General features: G+C 44.4%; 1 protein-coding gene across 3 annotated transcripts; it reads right to left on the minus strand.

Annotated features, from left to right (window-relative positions):
• Positions 1-16157: 16157 nt before the first annotated feature.
• On the minus strand, positions 16158-20800 carry LOC110500001 (40S ribosomal protein S16). 3 transcript variants are annotated; one of them, XM_036957281.1, is made up of 6 exons: positions 20699-20800; positions 20559-20610; positions 19701-19802; positions 16764-16860; positions 16575-16622; positions 16158-16346 (listed from the first exon to the last, which is right to left on the minus strand). In XM_036957281.1, the coding sequence occupies exons 2-6, from the start codon at positions 20604-20606 to the stop codon at positions 16201-16203; spliced, it is 441 nt and encodes a 146-aa protein (XP_036813176.1). In that variant the 5' UTR covers positions 20607-20610; positions 20699-20800; the 3' UTR covers positions 16158-16200. The 3 variants fall into 3 exon arrangements, with proteins under 3 accessions (XP_036813176.1, XP_036813178.1, XP_036813177.1); XM_036957283.1 differs by having other exon boundaries at positions 20555-20610; positions 20699-20783; XM_036957282.1 differs by lacking the exon at positions 20699-20800 and having other exon boundaries at positions 20559-20611.
• Positions 20801-20906: the final 106 nt, after the last annotated feature.

A 20906-nucleotide genomic window follows, 5' to 3' on the forward strand; every position in this document is an offset into this window, starting at 1 on the left:
CAGGCTCCAAGAGAAACTAATAGGATATTGACAGATGTCAGTGTTAAAGACTGAGGAGAGGGCTACCGCTGTCTTGTGGAATTGGTTATATCGGGTCCATGTCATTAAAACAACAGCTACTAGGGCAATGAAGCTTTAGTTGAATGGATGCTAGAATATGATAGCCATAAAGCCACTGTTGGTAAAGAACAAAGTAATATCTCCTAAAGCAGTGATGAAAGTCTTTGAAACAGAAAACCCTTTTTAAAATATTTTCACTCAGGGTACTCCACTCAGGGTACTCCATAAATTTTTAACTTCTACAGAATCCCAAAGGCAAACTAAGAATTCTGGCTTTGAAGATTACATCTTTTAGTTTGACCAAATTCTCTTCTTAAAAATTTTTTCAATTCTGATTTTGAGCCTCCATTACCAAAATGTAAAATTGGTGTAAAGCGTGACATGAAGATCAAACGAGGAAGTGAATTATTCACTTTTACCATGATTTATCGATTTATTTGTCTCTATATAACATGTGACCAGTTCCCAATAGGTGGGTTAGCTGACAACGTCACAAAAACAATCCACACGCCTCAATGGGGCAGAAGTCAGCGTGTTGTTGTGATTCTAGATGGCCAGATTGCTAGCAACACTGACAAGAAACTGCCATGTGGGGAATTGTAAGTGGCTCGTTTCATCTTGCTCTTGATACCAGGTCCTGTTTTGAGGTGTTTTCACTGATTTCATGCCAATGCTAATATTGCAAAAATGTGTTAGCTCTCTAACCAACAACTGACGATGTATTTGAGAGACAACAAGTGCTCATTGTGCATTTATATTTATGTTTTCAATAAACATTGGAGACTAAACATTGTTTACATGCTGACAACATTCTAAGCCAACCCTGTCTGTTTTGCCCTATAGTTATGTTGCTTGCGCACACGTCGGTTTTGTTGCTAAACAACCAACTTTATTTAAGTATAAATATAAATGACCCTGCACTAAGATGTTGATCCCTCTAAATCCCTGTCTAAAAAGTCTGATATGTGGGCCTGCTCTGCCTTGTGATGGCTATAAATGTAATCTGAGTTACAATTGATCCATATAATGGTGATAAATGGCTAAGTGCTGAAGCCCAGCCCATCCAGATGTGTGGTCCACCAATAGTAAGAGTATCCCTGGATTCCCACATTTGACACTCACATGAATTACACTCAACAGGTTGCTCTGGAAGGGCCTAGGGTGCCAACCTGCATGATCTAACTTTACTGTCCAAACACAGGACGTGGTAATTGGGGATTTGATGATGGTGTGGCGAGTGAGTGAGGGGAGTGTGTGTGTGTATGTATGTGTGTGCGTGCTTGCATGTGTGTGCTTGCCTGCGCTGGCGGTGTGTCCGTCTGTCCGTCCGTCCGTCTGTCTGACCGCGTATGTGTCTGGGAGGTATGCTGTGCTGTAGCCAGGGCCAACTGCAGCAGGCATGGTAGGCATTCCTCCCTGATGGTGAGTGTTGTTGTTGGCAGACAGGTTCTCCTGGATGGTGGGTGTTGTTGTTGACAGACAGGTTCTCCACGAGCTGCAGGAAGGACCTCTTGCAAACAAATCTAAAAACATACAAGAGGAGGATAGGATGGATCAGTATCCCAACTCTTAGGTGTCCTAGAGACACACACACACATACATACACATACATACACACACAAACACATTCCACTCATCCTGGATGTCACCCCCACCTGTTTTAATACTGTAAAAGCTCTAGCGTTACTGTGGTGGATGTTATTAGATATAGTGTTACATACCTGTGTATAATTTAAGTGCAGGAGGGTGTGTAGGAAAATGGACTATAAGGAATTATATGGACAGGTGATAATAGGATTGCCATGATAGTGAATACTGGGACTGGGTCCAGTACAGGGTGCAGAGGAGAGACAATGGAAAAGCCTCATTCCCAGTGCTATGATAGTGAATACTGGGACTGGGTCCAGTACAGGGTGCAGAGGAGAGACAATGGAAAAGCCTCATTCCCAGTGCTATGATAGTGAATACTGGGACTGGGTCCAGTACAGGGTGCAGAGGAGAGACAATGGAAAAGCCTCATTCCCAGTGCTATGATAGTGAATACTGGGTCCAGTACAGGGTGCAGAGGAGAGACAATGGAAAAGCCTCATTCCCAGTGCTATGATAGTGAATACTGGGTCCAGTACAGGGTGCAAAGGAGAGACAATGGAAAAGCCTCATTCTCAGCACATTCACAACCTCTTTTATTATTTTGTTCTTCCACCGAAGCAGTCAAACGGAAATTCACACATGAAGTGTGTTTTAATGTTGTTTAGCAATGTAGCAGAAATCCTCAAAAAAAATTGATTCAAACCCCAGCACTCCTACAATAATATTCCTTGCTTCTGAGCTAATCAATACACAAGAACAGAGAGTATCTTTTTACAGCAGCTTCACAGAGGATCCCCACAGCGGTGGCTGAAGGTGATGGCTGTCCTTAATGACTTAATCCCAGGTTCAGTCTCTCTGGCCGTGGCCCTGCTGGCCCTGGATCTCTGTGTTCTCTCTCTCTGTGTTCTTTCTCTCCGAGCCCAATGCTGACCTCACTGTTTGGTTTCACGGGGTCTCCAGGGGCCCGTGGGGCTTCGGCGGGGCCTTTACTGCAGGGCGTGCAGAAATGCTGACGCGCAGGCCCTGGATCCACGGGGGAGCGCCGGCCCGGCTCCTGTTACAGGTGGGTTTAGTCACGCTCCCCTGATTTATGTGTGGAACGGTAGCAAGGGGAGAGCAAGGATTCCGGAATCAGAATATTGCCTATTAAACTCCCCTCTTCTCCAATCCCCCTGTCAATGGATTTCACAATTTTCACAGAGCACACTGACAGACACACATTCATACACATACTCTCACTCGTGCTCACACACACACGCAAGCAAAACACGCACGCATGCACTTTCACAAACATCTCAGGGAGGTGACCGTGTCACTTGAACACCCTGGCATTACATGTTGGACCCCGGGTAAGATGCTTATCTGACATCACATCATGTCAAAATACAACAACACACATCACCAAAACATGAGACCACATGCCAATGCAAATACTATTATGGTCCACTTTTGGGGTATGGGATGCTTGGTTGCACCATTGGTCTGATACCGCCTGTCAGTATGTGGCAACAAATGGCTGTGTTTCTAAGCATCAGTAACGGCATTGTCAGGAATGTGACACCTAGTCACAGGACCCCTACAAACTTCAGATGTGATCTTTATTTAAAGTATGATGAATATCACAAATGTTACTTTGCTTTGCTGGCGTGTGTTCATCTAAGATCACAGTTACTATGATAGACTGCAACATAGATGCACAGAGGCTTTATTGAGGCAGGTATCTGAATGATAATGACCATCCTGACAAAGGGGATATACATTGAGTGTACAAAACATTAAGAACACCTGCTCTTTCTATGACGGGTGAATCCAGGTGAACGATATGATTCCTTACTGATGTCACTTGTTAAATCCACTTCAATCAGTCTAGATGAAGTCAAATAAAGGTTAAATAAATAAATATAGATGAAGGGGAGGAGACGGGTCAAAGACAGATTTTTAAGAGACATTGAATGTGTATGTGTGCCATTCAGAGGGTGAATGAGCAAGACAAAAGATATGAACGGGGTATGGTAGTAGGTGCCAGGCGCACCGGTTTGTGTCAAGTACTGCAACGCTGCTGGGTTTTTCACGCTCAACAGTTTAACGCATGTGTCAAGAATGGTCCACCACCGAAAGGACATCCAGCCAACTCGACACAACTGTGGGAAGCATTGCAGGCAGTCAACATGGGCCAACATCCCTGTGGAATGCTTTCGACACCTTGTAGAGTCCATGCCCCGACAAGTTGAGGCTGTTGTGAGGGCAAAAGGGGGGGGGGGGGGGGGTATTAGGAAATTGTTCCTTATGCTTGGTATACTCTGTGTGTTTTCATATGAGACCACACAACAGGATCCTGGGTGTGTGACAGGTCGTTTGTAAAGCCAGCGCTTGTTGTAGCTGACATTTGCATGGGTGGTGCTGCAGTTCGTTTGTTGTTTCACACTGTTTAGCGTTGATGGGGTGGAGGACCACCACTCAGGCTCTAGGCTGACCCTCAGTGCTCGGGGCAGGGAGACAGGTGGAGTGCCCCCCCCCCCCCCCCCCCCCCCCCCACACACACCACACGTCCAGAATGGGAGGCCATCCAGAAACCTCCAGCAGACTACCCTGTCGAGGTGGATTAGGCAAAGATCACAACGACTCAGAGTTACGAGGGACAACGGCATGCAACAAGCCTGTGCCGTAATAACTTAGATGTTTTGTGTTCAGTTTTATAGATAAATATTTACTTTATTCTAAGAGGGGCAACATCTGAATGGTAACTTTGACATTAGCTTCAATGTAGGTGGTTTTAGCATCTTACTGCTAACAGAGACATAAGGGCGCTGCACACCCCTGTGGTGAATGTTGAACCACAGACACCTAGCATAAACAATGCTTAACCTGGGCTGTGTTTTATCCCCATGCCCACCCACAGTTTACAACAGCGGGGCGCTGAAACCGTAGCGCGAGCTAGGGTCCATCTGTAGCCACCCCCGCTAACTCGCTAATCAGCGTGCCCGCTCATCACAGGCCCTGGCTCCAACACACTGGGAAGAACCTCCTCTGGGCCCCTCTCCCTGGCTCCAACCGCATTATCAAAACACAAACCCAGTCCTCTCCTCCTCCTACGAATATACATCGTTTCAATAGTGCATCAACACACTGCCAGTGCAAGCGATGAAAGACAACACTCCTCTGTCTGTGTGAGTACATTTTCTGGGTTCTAACTTGCTAATCAGCGTGCCCACTCATCACAGGCCCTGGCTCCAACACACTGGGAAGAACCTCCTCTGGGCCCCTCTCCCTGGCTCCAACCGCATTATCAAAACACAAACCCAGTAACATTAAGCTACGAATATACATTGTTTCAATAGTGCATCAACACACTGCCAGTGCAAGCGATGAAAGACAACACTCCTCTGTCTGTGTGAGTACATTTTCTGGGTTCAGACATTGTTTTTATGAGACAGAGCTAAAGAGATTTGTAGCACCCTGGTCAGTTGACATTCTTAGTGAGTGAGGAGTTCATTTGGGGGGAATGCTTGTGTTTTAGTCATCTCTTCACGGTTCTCACATGAAGAAGTAATGAGGGTCAGGGAGAGGATGAGACATAGGAGGGATTGGAGCGGTCTGGAGTGCCCCTGTTGTGCTCTCAGTTTGGACACACTGACGCCCCAGACAGACTGCTTGTATATCACTGTTTTGGACCTACGCCTTTCAGAGGAACACCACAGAGGAATGTGCATCTCCACACTGGAAACATGTAGTCTGTGTAGGAATGGAGAATTGGCCATTTAAATATGTTTTATTGTCAAATACACCAGATAAGTGCAATTGTCTCTTTGCCAATTCTAACTCCTGGTCTTGAGTTACGTTTTCTAAAAAGACAGGGTTATGGTTTAAGATCTTAAGATTCCTGTGGAGTGAATTTGCGATTCTTCAAAAATGTATACAATTATAATATTACCTACTTTCATGGCTAGTTAATCATTGTACTTTTATTCCAAGTGACCCATCACTCATACAAGAGTCACAACAAACAGATTCAAAGAGGGTTGTGAAGATGTTGTTATTGAACCCTGTGATGTCATCTCACCGTGTGGTCCCCAATAACAACCTCCTGAAGAGAGGTTTCTGACTGCCGCACAGCTAGCCTCTTCTCACATACTACCCACTGTGCAAAAACTGGTTGAATCAACATTGCTTCCACGTCACTTCAACCCCAAAAATTGGAAGGTGGTAAACTGATAGAATTTTTTAAAAAGTCATCAACGTAAGGGAATTTCACCTTTTTATCGCCCAACTTTTTACCTAAATCCAATGACATGGTGACATTTTTTTGTTGATTTCACCATGAATTCACATTAGTTGATAACTCAACAAAATGTAAATCAAAACTAGACGTTGAACTGATGTCTGTGCCCAGTGGGTAGCTACCACTATGATCCCAGAGGATCAGGTGGTAGTAGAAGAATACAATCTCAGACAACCTACACTATCTTTCAAAAGTTTGGGGCAGAGTTCCTCTGTCCAGTGTCTGTGTTCTTTTGCCCATCTTAATATTTTATTTTTATTGGCCAGTCTAAGATATGGCTTTTTCTTTGCAACTCTGTCTAGAAGGCCAGCATCCCAGAGTCGCCTCTTCACTGTTGACGTTGAGACTGGTGTTTTTCGGGTACTATTTAATGAAGCTGCCAGTTGAGGACTTGTGAGGCATCTGTTTCTCAAACTCGACAGTCTAATGTACTTGTCGTCTTGCTCAGTTGTGCACCGGGGCCTCCCACTCCTCTTTCTATTCTGGTTAGGGCCAGTTTGCTCTGTTCTGTGAAGGGAGTAGTACACAGCGTTGTACGAGATCTTCAGTTTCTTGGCAATTTCTCACATGGAATAGCCTTCATTTCTCAGAACAAGAATAGACTGATGAGTTTCAGAACAAAGTTCTTTGTTTCTAGACATTTTGAGCCTGTAATCGAAACCACAAAGAAGGCTAGTTTTATTGCTTCTTTAATCAGAACAACAGTTTTCAGCTGTGCTAACATAATTGCAAAAGTATTTTGTAATTATCAATTAGCCTTTTAAAATTATAAACTTGGATTAGCTAACACAACGTGCCATTGGAACACAAAAGTGATGGTTGCTGATAATGGGTCGCTGTACCCATGTAGATATTCCATAACAAATCTGCCGTTTCCAGCTACGGTAGTCATTTACAACATTAACAAGGTCTACCCTGTATTTCTGATCAGCTTACCATACAGAGACATAGACCATCTGCCTAATTGAGACAGTGCTAGAGGAAGAATGGTTTTATGTCGGAGTTGAAACGACCTCCTGAAAAAAAAGATGCATACCTGGGATATTGGGTCCAGCACTATACCATACCCCTTTAAAATATGGGACTTCTCTCTTTCCCATATCATTGCTCAGGAACACTGAGTCTGCTATCTGACTCACTTCTCTGTTGATTCTTCATTGAGGGCTTGATTCATGCTCTGGAACCAATAGAGATGAAGTGGCCTTTTAAACAGGCCAGCACACAGTCTTCTCAGCAGATGAACTCCTATTGATTTATCGAGATTTACCTCAGCTAAGAAAACAGCTGGCACAGGGAAAAATATCAGAGTTTGGCAAGGCATAAATCCAACAGAAGAAACCTGGCTCATTCGTTAAAAAGGATGCCTATTGCTGTAAAGGAGCAGATAGTTCTAGAATTACCCGGCGTGATAAGGCCAGTGAGAAATACCTCTACATCGCACAGAAACGTTACATCATTCACCAATTCTCTACAGAAGAGTTTAATGAGAGTGTAAAACTCGCTTGTTAAAATAAAACACAGTTAAATGAATCGGTCTTATTAACATCCAACACATGCGGCAGACTACTCTCTCGCTCTCTTTCTCAGTATCTATCCTCACACTCCTCAGTCACTTCCTCTCTGTCCTCGGTCACTGCCTCTCCTCTCACCCAAAAACCAAAAAATGAAAAAAATTAAGAGCTGAAAAGCATTAGAATAGCTCCCATAATGTCAGCCCCGTGTTCAGGCCAGAAGCTTGGGGCTCTGGCACAGACACTTCCCCAGTGAGTCTTGATTGTGGGCTTAGGCAGCACCATCATTCCCTCCCTGGTGCCTCCTGGCTGGATGTGTACATAGTCAGAACTATGTCGGGTCACACAGTAGTTTCCCCTGTGGATGGAGGCTGTATTAGACCCAGCTGTGGCTGTGTTAGGTGAGCCGGTGGGCCTTGTGTGTAATGATGTTACATGGCTGCTATCTAACAGATGTTTCCTCTCCTCCTCCTCTCTCTCTCTCTCTTTCTTTTCCTCATTCTGACGTGCTGACTAGGTCTCCCTCTCCTCCCCTGACGATCCTTCCGCACCTTGCTCCTCGGTGAGACCGGAACCTTCCACTGCCGGCTCACGGGGTGGGCTCTGCTTGACTCATGGTGTTATAAGAGGGGTCGTGACCCGGTCGTATGACTGCTTCCTGTTGTAGTTGAAGAGGTCTTTCGAGGCCTGGGGTGATCACAGGAGATACTACATCCGGTGGTTGAGGGCCTGTCTCAGTAAAATATATACATCAGTTGAACAGTAGCTGTTCTGGGACGAAGGGAGAGAGGAAAACAGAGAAAGTGGTGTTATTTATTGCTATGAGGGCCAGAGGGAGGTCGTGAAAGAGATGAGTTCACTTCATATAGAAAAGACTGAATACATTTTTAAAAAACACTTTCATGAACTAACACTCACACTTGACTCCCCACCCCTTTACTAGCTCTGACTTTGCTGATAATGCATTCATCTTAAGATAGCTAACTGTAAGTCCCTCGGGATAAGAGCGTCTGCTAAATGACTAACATGTAAATATAAGAAAAGAGAACTGGTGGTCATTTGGGTGTTCTGGATGAATGCCAGGAGGACTCTGATGCTTTTCAAGTTCTGAGACTGCTGTTCTCACAGACTATTACCTGGAGAGCTAGTTCCATGATCACCGATGTGAACAATAGTTCATATAGCCAGTGAAGACAAGCCCATGATACTAGCAAAGGAGAACAAACCAGCAAAGGAGAACAAACCACTGAAGGACTCTTATATTGGGTTATGGTTTGAATAGCTTAAAGTGTCACTCCAGTTACCTGGGGGAGGGGCTTTCCTATTTTGTTCTCTATTGCTCCTCCATTGTTCCTCGAGTAAGGGGGGAGGCAGTTGACAATGTGACTTCCCATTGGACCAACTCCTTGAAGTTTGCAGTTGTCTTAAACACACATTTGCGCAAAACAATTTTTTTTTACCCTTTAGTGTGTGTACTTTACTTTCTTTATACTTTGGATATTACAACAGGACAAGTAAAAAAAAATCACTGAAGGATGTCTTTAAAGGAGAACTGCATCCACTGATTTGGCCTAGTTTTTTTTGGCTTGCTCCTCAATAAATGCTGGCGGCCATGACAGAAGCCAAACTTGGGGGTGTGGTTTGACGTGGGTGTACTAGCAAAGTTTGTCAAAAATAACTAGCAATGCTAATGTTAGCATGCTAAAATACGATGGTCCCTTCAATCTTAGTTAGCTAGCTAAAGTTATACTGCATTTAAAGTTAATCTGGCGACATCACAATCATGACAAAAGATTTTCCTACTAATTATTTGCTGTCTTTTGAAATGTTATCGTGTTTCCAAGCCAAATCTGAGTTGTATTGAGGTAGGCTAACGTTAGCCAGCTAGCTAACGCTAGCGATGATAGTGATAACGATTATCAAAATATACACAACCAGATAACCAGCTGTCTAGCTACCAGTATACTCGCCACCACTGGGGACCAACGGACTCCAACCACCTATTCCGCATTATAGGGTCCTTCAGAAAGGGCATGCAAACTAGTTGGCTGTGCATCCTGATGGAAGCATTCATTGCATGGTCAATCCGTATAGGGCTTTTCAGGCTAAAATATCTGTGATCTTTCAACGCGTTGGGGGCAATGAAACAACGGAACCCCATTCAATGAAATGAAGCGAAGTGGGCAGAGGGGCCATTTGCATGTGGAGCCTGGTAAAGGGGGGCATGATTTGTTAACATAATTGTAATCCAAAACCAACCTTAATTTACTTGTTGTGACACACTAAACGTATCCTATTACACACTGTAGTAAAGTTTGACACCAGAATAAATGTTTCTGACTCATATTGATGCCACATAAGCATAGAGATTAGTTGGTTTTTATTAGAGGGTCTTTAATGTCATTTTCAAACAATTGTTATTCAAACACCTTTCCAACCTGATGGGAATTTAAGTGTTCTTTATTTTTCCCGTGAAAGACAGTTCTGACCTCGACATGGCCTACCGACAACTGCCATGCGCCGATTTAGGCTTATTTTTAAATCAGGAGCAGTCGGAGCTGATGGGACAAGGATGGGGTATCAGCGTCCCCAGAGGTCTTATAAATCTGAGCAGTTTACTGGACGGGAAAAATGCGCCCGCTCTCCGTCTCCAAACTCTGCCTAATCCCAGCACTTCCTCTCCTCCGCTCCTCTCCCCCTGCCCACGGTGTAATGCATTTTCTGTAACTAACAGCCGTTGTTTCCCGATTGTCACGCTCCCATCCCTTTCTCCAGGAATGTGTATGTCTGTGTGTGTATGCAGGAGGGGAGAAGAGGGGCCATTGGTCTCTGGGGCGCAGGGCTCTCTTCTAGCCTTGGAGCCATGGACACCGAGGCCAGAGTGAGAGAGAGACAGAGAGAGAAGATGGGGGGGGGGGGGGGGGGGGGGGCAGGGTGAGAGGTAGGAGGGGAGGAGAGAGTGAGAGAGAGAGGGAGGCTAGGAGCTGGCAGAGTATCTGGATAAGCCATTACTTTTTACACCACAAACCTCCTCTCCCCCTCCTCCACCTACCCCTCCTCCCTCCATCCCCAGCTCTGTGATGACTCTGGCAGGCATGGTGCTGTAACTGGGCCCCGTCACGCCTAGCCCCCCCTCTTTCCTGGTTGAACAACCACCTCAGCGAAAGAGGAACACTTGGGTGTCAAGTCCTCTCCTGCTGGCATCATCCGGTGCCTTTCAACAGCCTTTAGGGCGTTTAATTAAGCATGTCCCTTATCTGCCCAGAGCCTGACAGACACAGAGCCTCAGGACCTGCAGGGACCAAACTGTATACAGTACTGTAGGCACAACAGCACACCATGAGGACTTCCTGCAGTTAACCCTAAATACCATTCTGATGATTTGATGTCAGTTTCTCCCATGTGTTCCCATTATCCTCAATCACTACGTGAGCATGCTACTGTCATCATGTTTGTGTTTAAAAACAGCAATTCTTTCAGATCAGTGTTTTCCAGTTCTCTGTGCTAAAAGCTCTTGTCTTAGTGTGGTGCTGGTGGCAGGATCTTCTGTCTGTGTGGAGTGTAGCCCAGTCAGTATGTTATGCCTACAGAGGGCCTGAGCAGCCCTGGTGCTTTAGGGGATCATCACAGGTCCAGACCTCTCTGTCCCGCCAGCCCAGGGGTTGGGGGTGTTTCTGGGTGTACGGGGCACCCTGTGACCCTCAACCTGGGTCGGGTGTCAGGGGCTCGCACTCTGGGGACACAAGCTGACCCCAGTCTCATTTCACATGGGGCTCCACTCCAAGGCCACGTTCAGTGCCACGACACTGCCCAGACCGTGTGTGTGTTTGAGAGAGAGAGAGAGAGAGAGAGAGAGCGATAGAGAGGGCCGTTAATGGGAGACAAAGGCTGAGCGGTGTGAGCGCAGTGGGACTAATTCTACTTTAGTTCAAGTCTAGGGGTAAATACATTGGGAATGAGTCAATGCTGGCGAGCCAAAGTGTGACTAATTGCTCAGGGTCAATAACTCCGGGCCTGATTCTGGCTGGTTTCAGACCCCAAAACACTCCGACGTGCTGGTGTGAGAATGGGAGGGCAGGCCTCTTCGTCTGGAACAAAACAGTCAAGATGAATCAATCATCGGCTCAACATTCTGTTCTGGCTCTATTGTTCAAAAGCCCACTAAAAATGATTTGTTTGGTGATTCTGGGTGAAGGCGAGTGGAGTAAGGAACCATATGAAGGGAGCTACAATTTTCCTGATGGAGGCCAGGGCTCAGGCAGGTCTGTGGGGGCAAATGCTATTCAACCACAGGTGGTTGCTGCCTTTTCAGCCAAGTGCTTATTTTTTTAGCACAGAATAGTGTGTTCCTTCACAAAAGCCAAGGCCAAAAGAAGAAAATGCCAACTACTCTGCTCTAAAAAAGGCAAATCATTGTGAAAATGTTCCATGCCTGTGAACATTTTCCATGCCTGTGTTTCAGGAAGCTCCACACAGGTATGATCCGACACGGCTTACCGAATCACAATAGCCTGCTCTAACAGAAAATGTAAAAAAGGACATCTGCTTTGTCTGTTCCACCCAGTAAATAAGTGTTCAGTGCTGTTGTACCCTGGCTGAACAAAGCCTCCCCCTCTCCTCTTATACATTTTAGTCATTTATCCAGAGCGACTTACAGGAACAATTATGGTTAAGTGCCTTGCCCAAGGGATTTTTCACCTAGTCAGCTCGGGAATTTGAACCAGCAGCCTTTCGATTACTGGCCCAATGCCCTTAACTGCTGGGATACCTGCCGCCCCCTGCTACTTCGACAGGAGCTAAGGAGGGAGCGTGGCACAGTCCCTCATTAACACTCCCAAGCCCAAACAGTGGCGTGTCGCTTGGCTAAGCTACATTTCCTCTCCAGCCAACCCAGCATCTGTTTGTGCGTGCTACTGTCCTCTTATCCAAGGCTCTCTGACACCTTGCTCGATCAATTGTTATTTACTCACCCAGGGCAAAGAACCCTAAAGGGGAAGTGAGAAAAGGAAAGAGGGGAGAAATGCTAATGACTAATGACCTCTCTCTTCAAAGTAGGCTACTGATAGAGAAAGTGTGTGTGTGTTTGGGGGGGGGGGGGTTAGTGTGATGACAAAATGCATCCTGGACCAACACCTCTATTGTTTGTGTGATTAGTGGAGGTAGAATGAGGTGTGAATAGAGGAAAGCCAGGTGCACCGGTGTGAGTACAAGTGTTTAGTACCCCCATGTGGTCCACACTACCTCAACAAGGCCTCATCATAAATGACATCATTTGGACACGCCAACGGTTTTACCTAACAAGGTGAATGATTTAAATATCATTACAAATTCTACAATTCTCAACGTAAATATTCTAAAATTCCCATTGCATCCCAATCCCATCCCAAAAGGTTTACAGCTACTGTATATTACCGCGGGTTCTCTCTGTTCTGATGTCAACGACCAGGGCCAGATAGGGCTGTAGAGGAGAGGTTAGGGCCAGGGATCCAGGAGCAGAGAGTAAACAACAGTGGCACTGGGCCTCCCTGCTGGGTTGATTGTTAGAGTGCAGTAAATAGGCCTGCTCATTGCCTAGACAGAGACAGCACATCTGGAGCTCAGCTCAACACTGCTCACCTGGGCATCTGCACTGGTTGGTACACACTTTAGATAGAGGCAGAACAAACATAATTTACAGTTCAGTAAAAAGACTGCACAGGATGTATCATAACCAGGGACTGAAAACAGAGAGGTAGGCCTACACCTTCGGTATATGTTTACCAGCTATTTTTAAATGAGGAAAAACGAGACCTTTTGCTCTGTTGTGCTTCAAGGTCAACCAGCCACAGATGTTACAGCTTCTCCTGCAAATGTGTTAATGAACAAAACCAGAAGTCCCCAATGACACCCTGGGCACAGGAATCAAACAATCGCACATGCAGTACGCTGCTCCTTCCAAAAGTTAGTATTTTTTATCTGCACAGGCACAATGTTTCTGGTCTTTGTTCATCACCAGACAGAGAACTCCATGGTCAACCCATGTCTGTCTATCTGTTGACCATAGTAGAGATTGTATCCAATTTAACTGACTTTTAGGAGCAGCAATACTCTGATCTATTGATTGATACATTTTTCCATCACCAAAACTCCTTATGGATAGCTGACAGTTTCCCCGCGAGGGCCTCATGCTGAGGAAATCAAGTTGTGAGTGAATAGATGATCAGAGAAATTGAGTTTAATGAACAGAAGAACCTTGTGCTGTGTGGAACAGGCAACGCTTTGCCTCGGATTTGAGCTGTAAACGCGTTTGTACCATTGGATTCGTACTTTGTCACACAGCACTCTCTGCTGGTGAAAAGGGAGCAGTTGAAATCCGAGAAATTGAGGTTAGGTATCAAGAAATCTGCACCTGTCCAATCCATTCCACAACTAGTATCAAATCTAGAAACATGTTGCAAACAGGAGAGAGGACATTAATATTACTGGAGGTAGGACGTTTTTCTTCTCTCCTCCACCTAGTCCTAGAATGAATAACAGACTGAGCACTGAACAAAGGACAAAACAACCTGGTCCATTCAAAATAAATGTATTTAACTTGGCAAGTCAGTTAGGAACAAATTCCTATTTACAATTACGGCCTACCCCGGACGACGCTGGGCCAATTGTGCGCCGCCCTGTGGGACTCCCAATTACGTCCGGTTGTGATTTAGCCTGGAATCAAACCAGGGTCTGTAGTGATGCCTCTAACACTGAGATACCGCTGTGCCAATCCGCTGTGCCACTCGGGAGCCTACTATAGGCGTTTACAATAAAAGTACACTGAACAAAAATATAAACACAACATGCAACAATTCCAACGATTTTACTGAGTTACAGTTCATATAAGTAAATCAGTCAATTTAAATAAATTCATTAGGCCCTAATCTATGGATATCACATGACTAGGCAGGGCGTACATAGTCCCTCCCACAAAAGGGCTTTATTAGTCTGAAATACACCCGTTTTATCAGCTGTCCAGGTGGCTGTTCTCAAGACGATCCCGCAGGTGAAGAAGCAGGAAGTGGTCCGTGGTTGAGGCCAGTTGGGCATAGTGCCAAACTCTCTAAAACGACATTGGAGGCAGCTTATGGTAGATAAATTAACATTCAATTCTCTAGCAATAGTCCTGGTGGACATTCCTGCAGTCAGCATGCCAATTGCACGCTCCCTCAAAACTTGAGACATCTGTAGCAATGTCCTGTGACAAAACTGTGCATTTTATAATGGCCTTTCGTCCCCAGCACAAGTTGCACCTGTGTAATGATCATTCCGGCACAGCCAGAACAGGCCACCCCTCATAGCCTGGTTCCTCTCTAGGTTTCTTCCTAGGTTCTGGCCTTTCTAGGGAGTTTTTCCTAGCCATCGTGCTTCTACACCTGCATTGCTTGCTGTTTGGGGTTTTAGGCTGGGTTTCTATACAGCACTTTGTGACATCAGCTGATGTAATTAGGGTTTTATGAATACATTTGATTGATGCTGTTTAATCAGTTTGTTGATATGCCACACCTGTCAAGTGGATGGATTATCTTGGCAAAGGAGAAATGCTCACTAACAGGGATGTAAACAAATTTGTGCACAAAATGATATTTGGGTATGGAACATTTCTAAGATCTCGAAACATGGGACCAACACTTTACATGTTGCGTTTGTGTTCAGTATATGTCCACTTTGCTTTGGCAACAGCCGAACACATGGTTTTCACCGGTATAATGCTCTTTGACATTGATTAAAAATTAGTATTATTTTGGAGTGAGAATTCCAAGACTTCACTGTTATCCACAATGCATAAACAGATAAATGTGAAATGGCCCTAAACTGAAAGGATCACTTGTGGGCCACTAAGTATTCATTTGTGATGACAGGAAGACATTTGCATAGTGATGCTCATGGTGCCCCGTGGCAGATGTGGGAAAAGACTACTGGTGATGCTGAAGTTCATTCCTTGGGTTTATTTGGTGGCTTTAGTTCTGAAAAACAATTGAATAACAGTTGTAGCAAAAGCAAATACAGCTCAGGTACTCAATGAGGAGCAACAATCTAGGGCTGTAAAGCCAAATTATTACCTGAATGGTGCTCTGCAAAGATGTTAAGGAGACAATCTGACGCAAGCATAATACCTGTTATAATGCTTATTCATTTTAAAACCCAGGTCTAGTCTAGCAATTAATTGAACGTATTAGGGTGAAACCCAGAGGATAGCGCTTAAGTATTAAAAGGTACCTTAAATGGCATTGCCACGAGCAGCACCGCAGATATTGAGGAGCAAGATAGCACTTATAGGTCACCACCTGCACAGGTTCGCTTCATGTCAGGGCGGCAGGGTGGTTAGAGCGTTGGACTAGTAGCCGGAAGGTTGCAAGTTCAAACCCCTGAGCTGACAAGGTACAAATATGTCATTCTGCCTCTCAACAGGCAGTTAACCCACTGTTCCTAGGCCGTCATTGAAAATAAGAATGTTGTTCTTATCCGACTTGCCTAGTTAAATAAAGGTAAAAAAAAAAGCCATTCAGTGTGGTTGCCACGGGACCAAAACAGCTGAGAAGCCTCATGCTCTTTAGTTGTGGAAATTTACTCCATATGCAGTTTACTTTCTGCATCTACGTCCTATCGCAGTCTACCTTAAAACACTTCCCAAAGTAGTGCTTGATGGTCATTAATGACATTTTTCATCAAGCAAGTTTAAAGAAACATGACAAAAATATTTTTTTCCTCAACTTTATTACATGAAAATGTACAGAGAGGTTAACGGTAAGACTTCTGGTAGCGGGCACGGGCTCCTGGTCCACCAAACTTCTTGGACTCGCAGCGACGAGGATCGGCAACCAGCAGAGTCCTGTCGTACTGGATCAAGATGTCCTTAATCTCCTTCTTGGAGGCCTCATCCACATCTGGAGAGAAAGAAACAGGTCAGATTAGTTATTGTGAACCATTTACTTGACCAAATGGAAACACAGCAATCATGCACCCTCCATAATCCAAAAGAGAGAAACCCAACATAGCAATATTGCTTCCTGCAAAAATGTGTCCAAAGTAACACTCATTTTATCAGCAGAGGCAATATTCCATTGAAAACAAGATACTGCATTTGATTTTACAGTAAAATTATTGACACTTACATTTCTGGTAGTATGCGACCAGGGCTTTGGAGATGGACTGACGGATAGCTGCAAGGAGAAGACGGCACAGCGTAAGACAAACAGCCATATTCAGTCAAGTACAGTTATTTCAAATCAAGACATCAGTTTCTACTGAGATGATCTGTCTAAACCGAAGTAGAGCAGCTTCCAGCTGTAAAAACAAGTCACCGTAGATCTGTGCTACATGTCCACCACCCTTCACTCGGACTCGGATGTCAACTCCAGCAAAACGCTCCTTGCCCAGCAGCAGCACTGGCTCCAGCAGCTACAACAGAGAGGGAATTTGTCAAGGAAGCACACAGTCTATACATCCTGCAGACACACATTCAGCTAAATGTCTGGACACAACCAGACATTTAGCTGAATGAAGACCCATGTTGAATTTGGGCTTAGTAAACCAACAGCAGCTCTGTAAGAAGCCACGTTACACATCATGAAATAGTTAGCGACTGTTTCCTAAGGGACAGATTGGAATTTACCAGAGGGGGGCTGGTTCAACCCAAGGTGTCAGAATGCACAACCCTCATCAACAAAAATGTTTTCCTCACATGACCCTCCACTTGTACAGTCAAATAAATGGAAGCCCCTCAGAATTAACTCAATGTTCACAAAAAATAAAAAATAGCAACCCTGTTTATAAACGTGGATATTAACTGCCACTTCACCATGCTTTTGTGGCACAGCCGATGCCAGAAGTTTGGGGGTTCACCGACAAGCTCACCCTCCCTGCCTGTTTCATGACACTACGATCAGAGCCAGCTACAGACAATCAGCTAGGGGTAATCAGATGTACCATTTTGAAGCCATATTTATAATTATATAAAATACATTGCTTTCGGAAAGTATTCAGACCCCTTGACCTTTTCCACATTTTGTTGTTACAGCCTTATTTTAAAACGGATTAAAATTCTCAGCAATCTAGACACGATCCCACAATGACAAAGCAAATTTCTTCAGCATTGAAGATAGCAAAGAACACAGTGGCCTCCATCATTAAATGGAAGATGTTTGGAACTACCCAGACTTTCTAGAGCTGGCCGCCCAGCCAAACTGAGCAGTCAGGGGGAAGGGCCTTGATTAGGGAGGTGACCAAGAACCCAATAGTCACTGACAGATCTAAAGTTCCTCTGTGGAGATCGGAGAACAATCCAGAAGGACAACCATTTCTGCGTCGCTCCACCAATCAGGCCTTTATGGTAGAGTGGCAAGAAGGAAGCCACTTCAGAAAAAGGCACATGACAGCCCGCTTGGGAGTTTGCAAAAAGGGCACCTGAAGACTCAGACCACGAGAAAGATTATCTGGTCTGATGAAACCAAGATTAAATTCTTTGGCCTGAATGCCAAGCTTAACATTTGGAGGAAACCTGGCACCATCCCTATGGCGAAGCATGGTGGTGGCAGCATCATGCCGTGGGGATGTTTTTCAGCGGCAAGGACTGAGAGACTAGTCAGGTTCGAGGCAAAGATGGCTGAGGACCTCAGACTGGGGTGAAGGTTCACCTTCCAATAGGACAACAACCCTAAGCACACAGCCAAGACAACACATGAGTGGCTTCGGGACAAGTCTCTGAATGTCCTTGAGTGGCCAAGATAGAGCCTGGACTTGAACCCGATTGATAATCTCTGTAGAGACCCGAATATAGCTGTGCAGCAACACTCCCCATCTAACATGACAGAGCTTGAGAGGATCTGCAGAGAATGGAAGAAACTCCAAATACAGGTGTGCCAAGCTTGTAGCGTCATACCCAACTCAATGCTGCCAAAGGTGCTTCAACAAATGACTGAATAAAGGGTCTGAATATTTATGTACGTGTAATTTACCGTTTTTATTTTTACAAATTAGCAACCATTTCTAAAAACAAACTGATTCTGCTTTGTCATTATGCCATAGTGTGTAGATTGAGGGAAAAAAACAATTCAACCATTTTTAGAATAAGTCTAACGTAACAAAGGGATCTGAATACTTTCCAAAGGCACTGTATACGCTACACATTTTCTACCAACAGGTTTCTGTGCTAATGCACCACAACCAATATACAAAGCATACCGACGTTGGGCACGCCAATATCATGGTTAACTTTCAACACCTCAATAAAGACTGCCAATCTCGGCAAATAGAAGAAACATCCCTCCCCACCTTGTAGGCTTAGCCAATGTAAAATTACAGAGGACAAAATGCTTAACATCCAGAAGAGTATGGGGGGGGGGGTTAAGTACAATGCTTGTTTGGCAGCTTATTGATGGGCAGGCATAATCGAAGTGACACTGGACTAGCGCACTAGCTATGTTTCCATCCAACCTATGTGAATATTCTAAAGTTGTAATAAAAACAATATGCCATTTCAGAGTTTCCTTTAGGAAAATGTGTAGCCGGACAACATACCAGGGAAAATTTTAATTTGCCGGACATCCAAATGCAGTCAGATCTGACCTGGCACGGCCAGCGCCTTCAATAAACCAGGGATATTGGCCGATTGAGAAAACGGCCTACAAATGACAAAAACACCAATTCCTTGTGCTTTAACGTGTAGCATACGCAAAACTTTACACCCTATTTTTTTGTAACGTTTTATGGTTACTTTCACAGTTCAGTTGTCAGATTTGAGCAATAAAATGTATCATACACGCATAGGCCTATAGGCTTAGGTGTCATATAGGACTAATCCAAGAGATAGATATGCCGGTGGCGTGCTACGACACTGGCACGCATTTCTTTATGAAAGAAGGCTACTGCATCTACAAATAGATGCAAAGGCTTATTAGTTAATTTTCAAATCAGAATATTTTTTAAAATAATTATTAAATTATAGGTGTAACTCTGGTAGGCCCGACAGTGTTCCTCGCCTCAAGTTCACCTGTCGGAGTCAGTTGGCGCGCCCTTCATACGATAAGCCCACAGTAGCTAAAGCATAATAATAGCTACACCATACCTTTACAAACATTTCTACACTTTATTAGGGTAATATCAAAAATCAAGCCCTTATTTGTAAGGAAGATATGAGCAGAAGAGCAAATGTAACGCACTACTCTCCCCTGTTCAAAGCAACAAAAACAAATCCCTTATTTTGGACAACAGTAAATTTCAATCTGTCTTTAAGGACTCACCTTGTACTGGAGAGTGGCTGGCTCAATCATCTCGAGGGGTCTGCCGTTCACCTTGATGAGGCCATTCCCCCTCTTGCAGTGAGCAACAGCGGTGGCTGTTTTCTGCAAAGAGATACTGTAATGTTCACTTCCATTTGCTTGGTTTGAGCTAATTACATGTGCACTTTTCTAGGAAGCATGGGTGGCTAAACAGACGGTCCATAACGTTAAACATTTCTTTGCTACGTTTACCCCCCCCCCCCCCCACCACCACACACACACACACACAAAAATGCTATTCAGGTGATTGCTGATCAACACTATTATTATAATCAACACTAGTTAGCCAGCCAATGTCTTAACCAAACACTGAGGTACATCATAAGGGATGGGTGGACCAAGTCATGGCAACTCGCTAGCTACAGTACAATGATTAGTTAAAAATTATGTAACCCCCCCCTCCCCAAAAGCACTCTAGTTAACAAATGCAGTATTGTGGCATAATAAATCAGCGAATTAACGTTTTTTTTTTTTTTTTTACCTCACTACACCAAACAATTGGCGTTGATGTAGCTGGACAACATGCTTTCCGGCATAAAATTAGCTAATTGATTGACGTAGCTAGCAGGCCGCAACATTTGTAGCCATTTATATAAATATGCCACTGGCTGCAATCAAGGCACATGTGGACGTTTAACAATAACGTTGTCAAATCGACAGTCACTTATATTTCCAAATGTAATGGATACTTTTTGGGGGGACAAATACACATTTCTGGCCTGTCTGGCTAACATGGTTGAGCTAGCTAACGTCACCTAGCCGGATAGCGTTAGTTCTTTGGCTCAACACACGTGGAATAAAGTCAGATAGTTTACTCACTTTGCGTCCGAAAACCTGGACCGATTGCAGAGGACCTTTGGCCGGCATGTTTCTGAAACAATTAATCACAATGATTACCTTCAAAAATAATTAATATATCATATTTTTGCATTTGTAGCTGGGCTCAAGGGGGAACATACCCTCTTCAGCTTTAGTGCCGTACGAAAAGACCGAACGGGGGTTTCAAACACCGAAAATCAGGGGCAGTAGCACGACAGTTTATGGCATTTACGACAATTGCAGGCCGAGAGGAAGAGCCGATAATATTGTTTTGAAACTTGTGCACAATTCATTTTTATTTCATAGCAACAAAATGTATCACGTATTTTGGAAACTTAAGCAAATTAT

This window comes from Oncorhynchus mykiss, chromosome 21 (genome assembly GCF_013265735.2).
Source record: "Oncorhynchus mykiss isolate Arlee chromosome 21, USDA_OmykA_1.1, whole genome shotgun sequence".
NCBI lineage: Eukaryota > Metazoa > Chordata > Actinopteri > Salmoniformes > Salmonidae > Oncorhynchus > Oncorhynchus mykiss.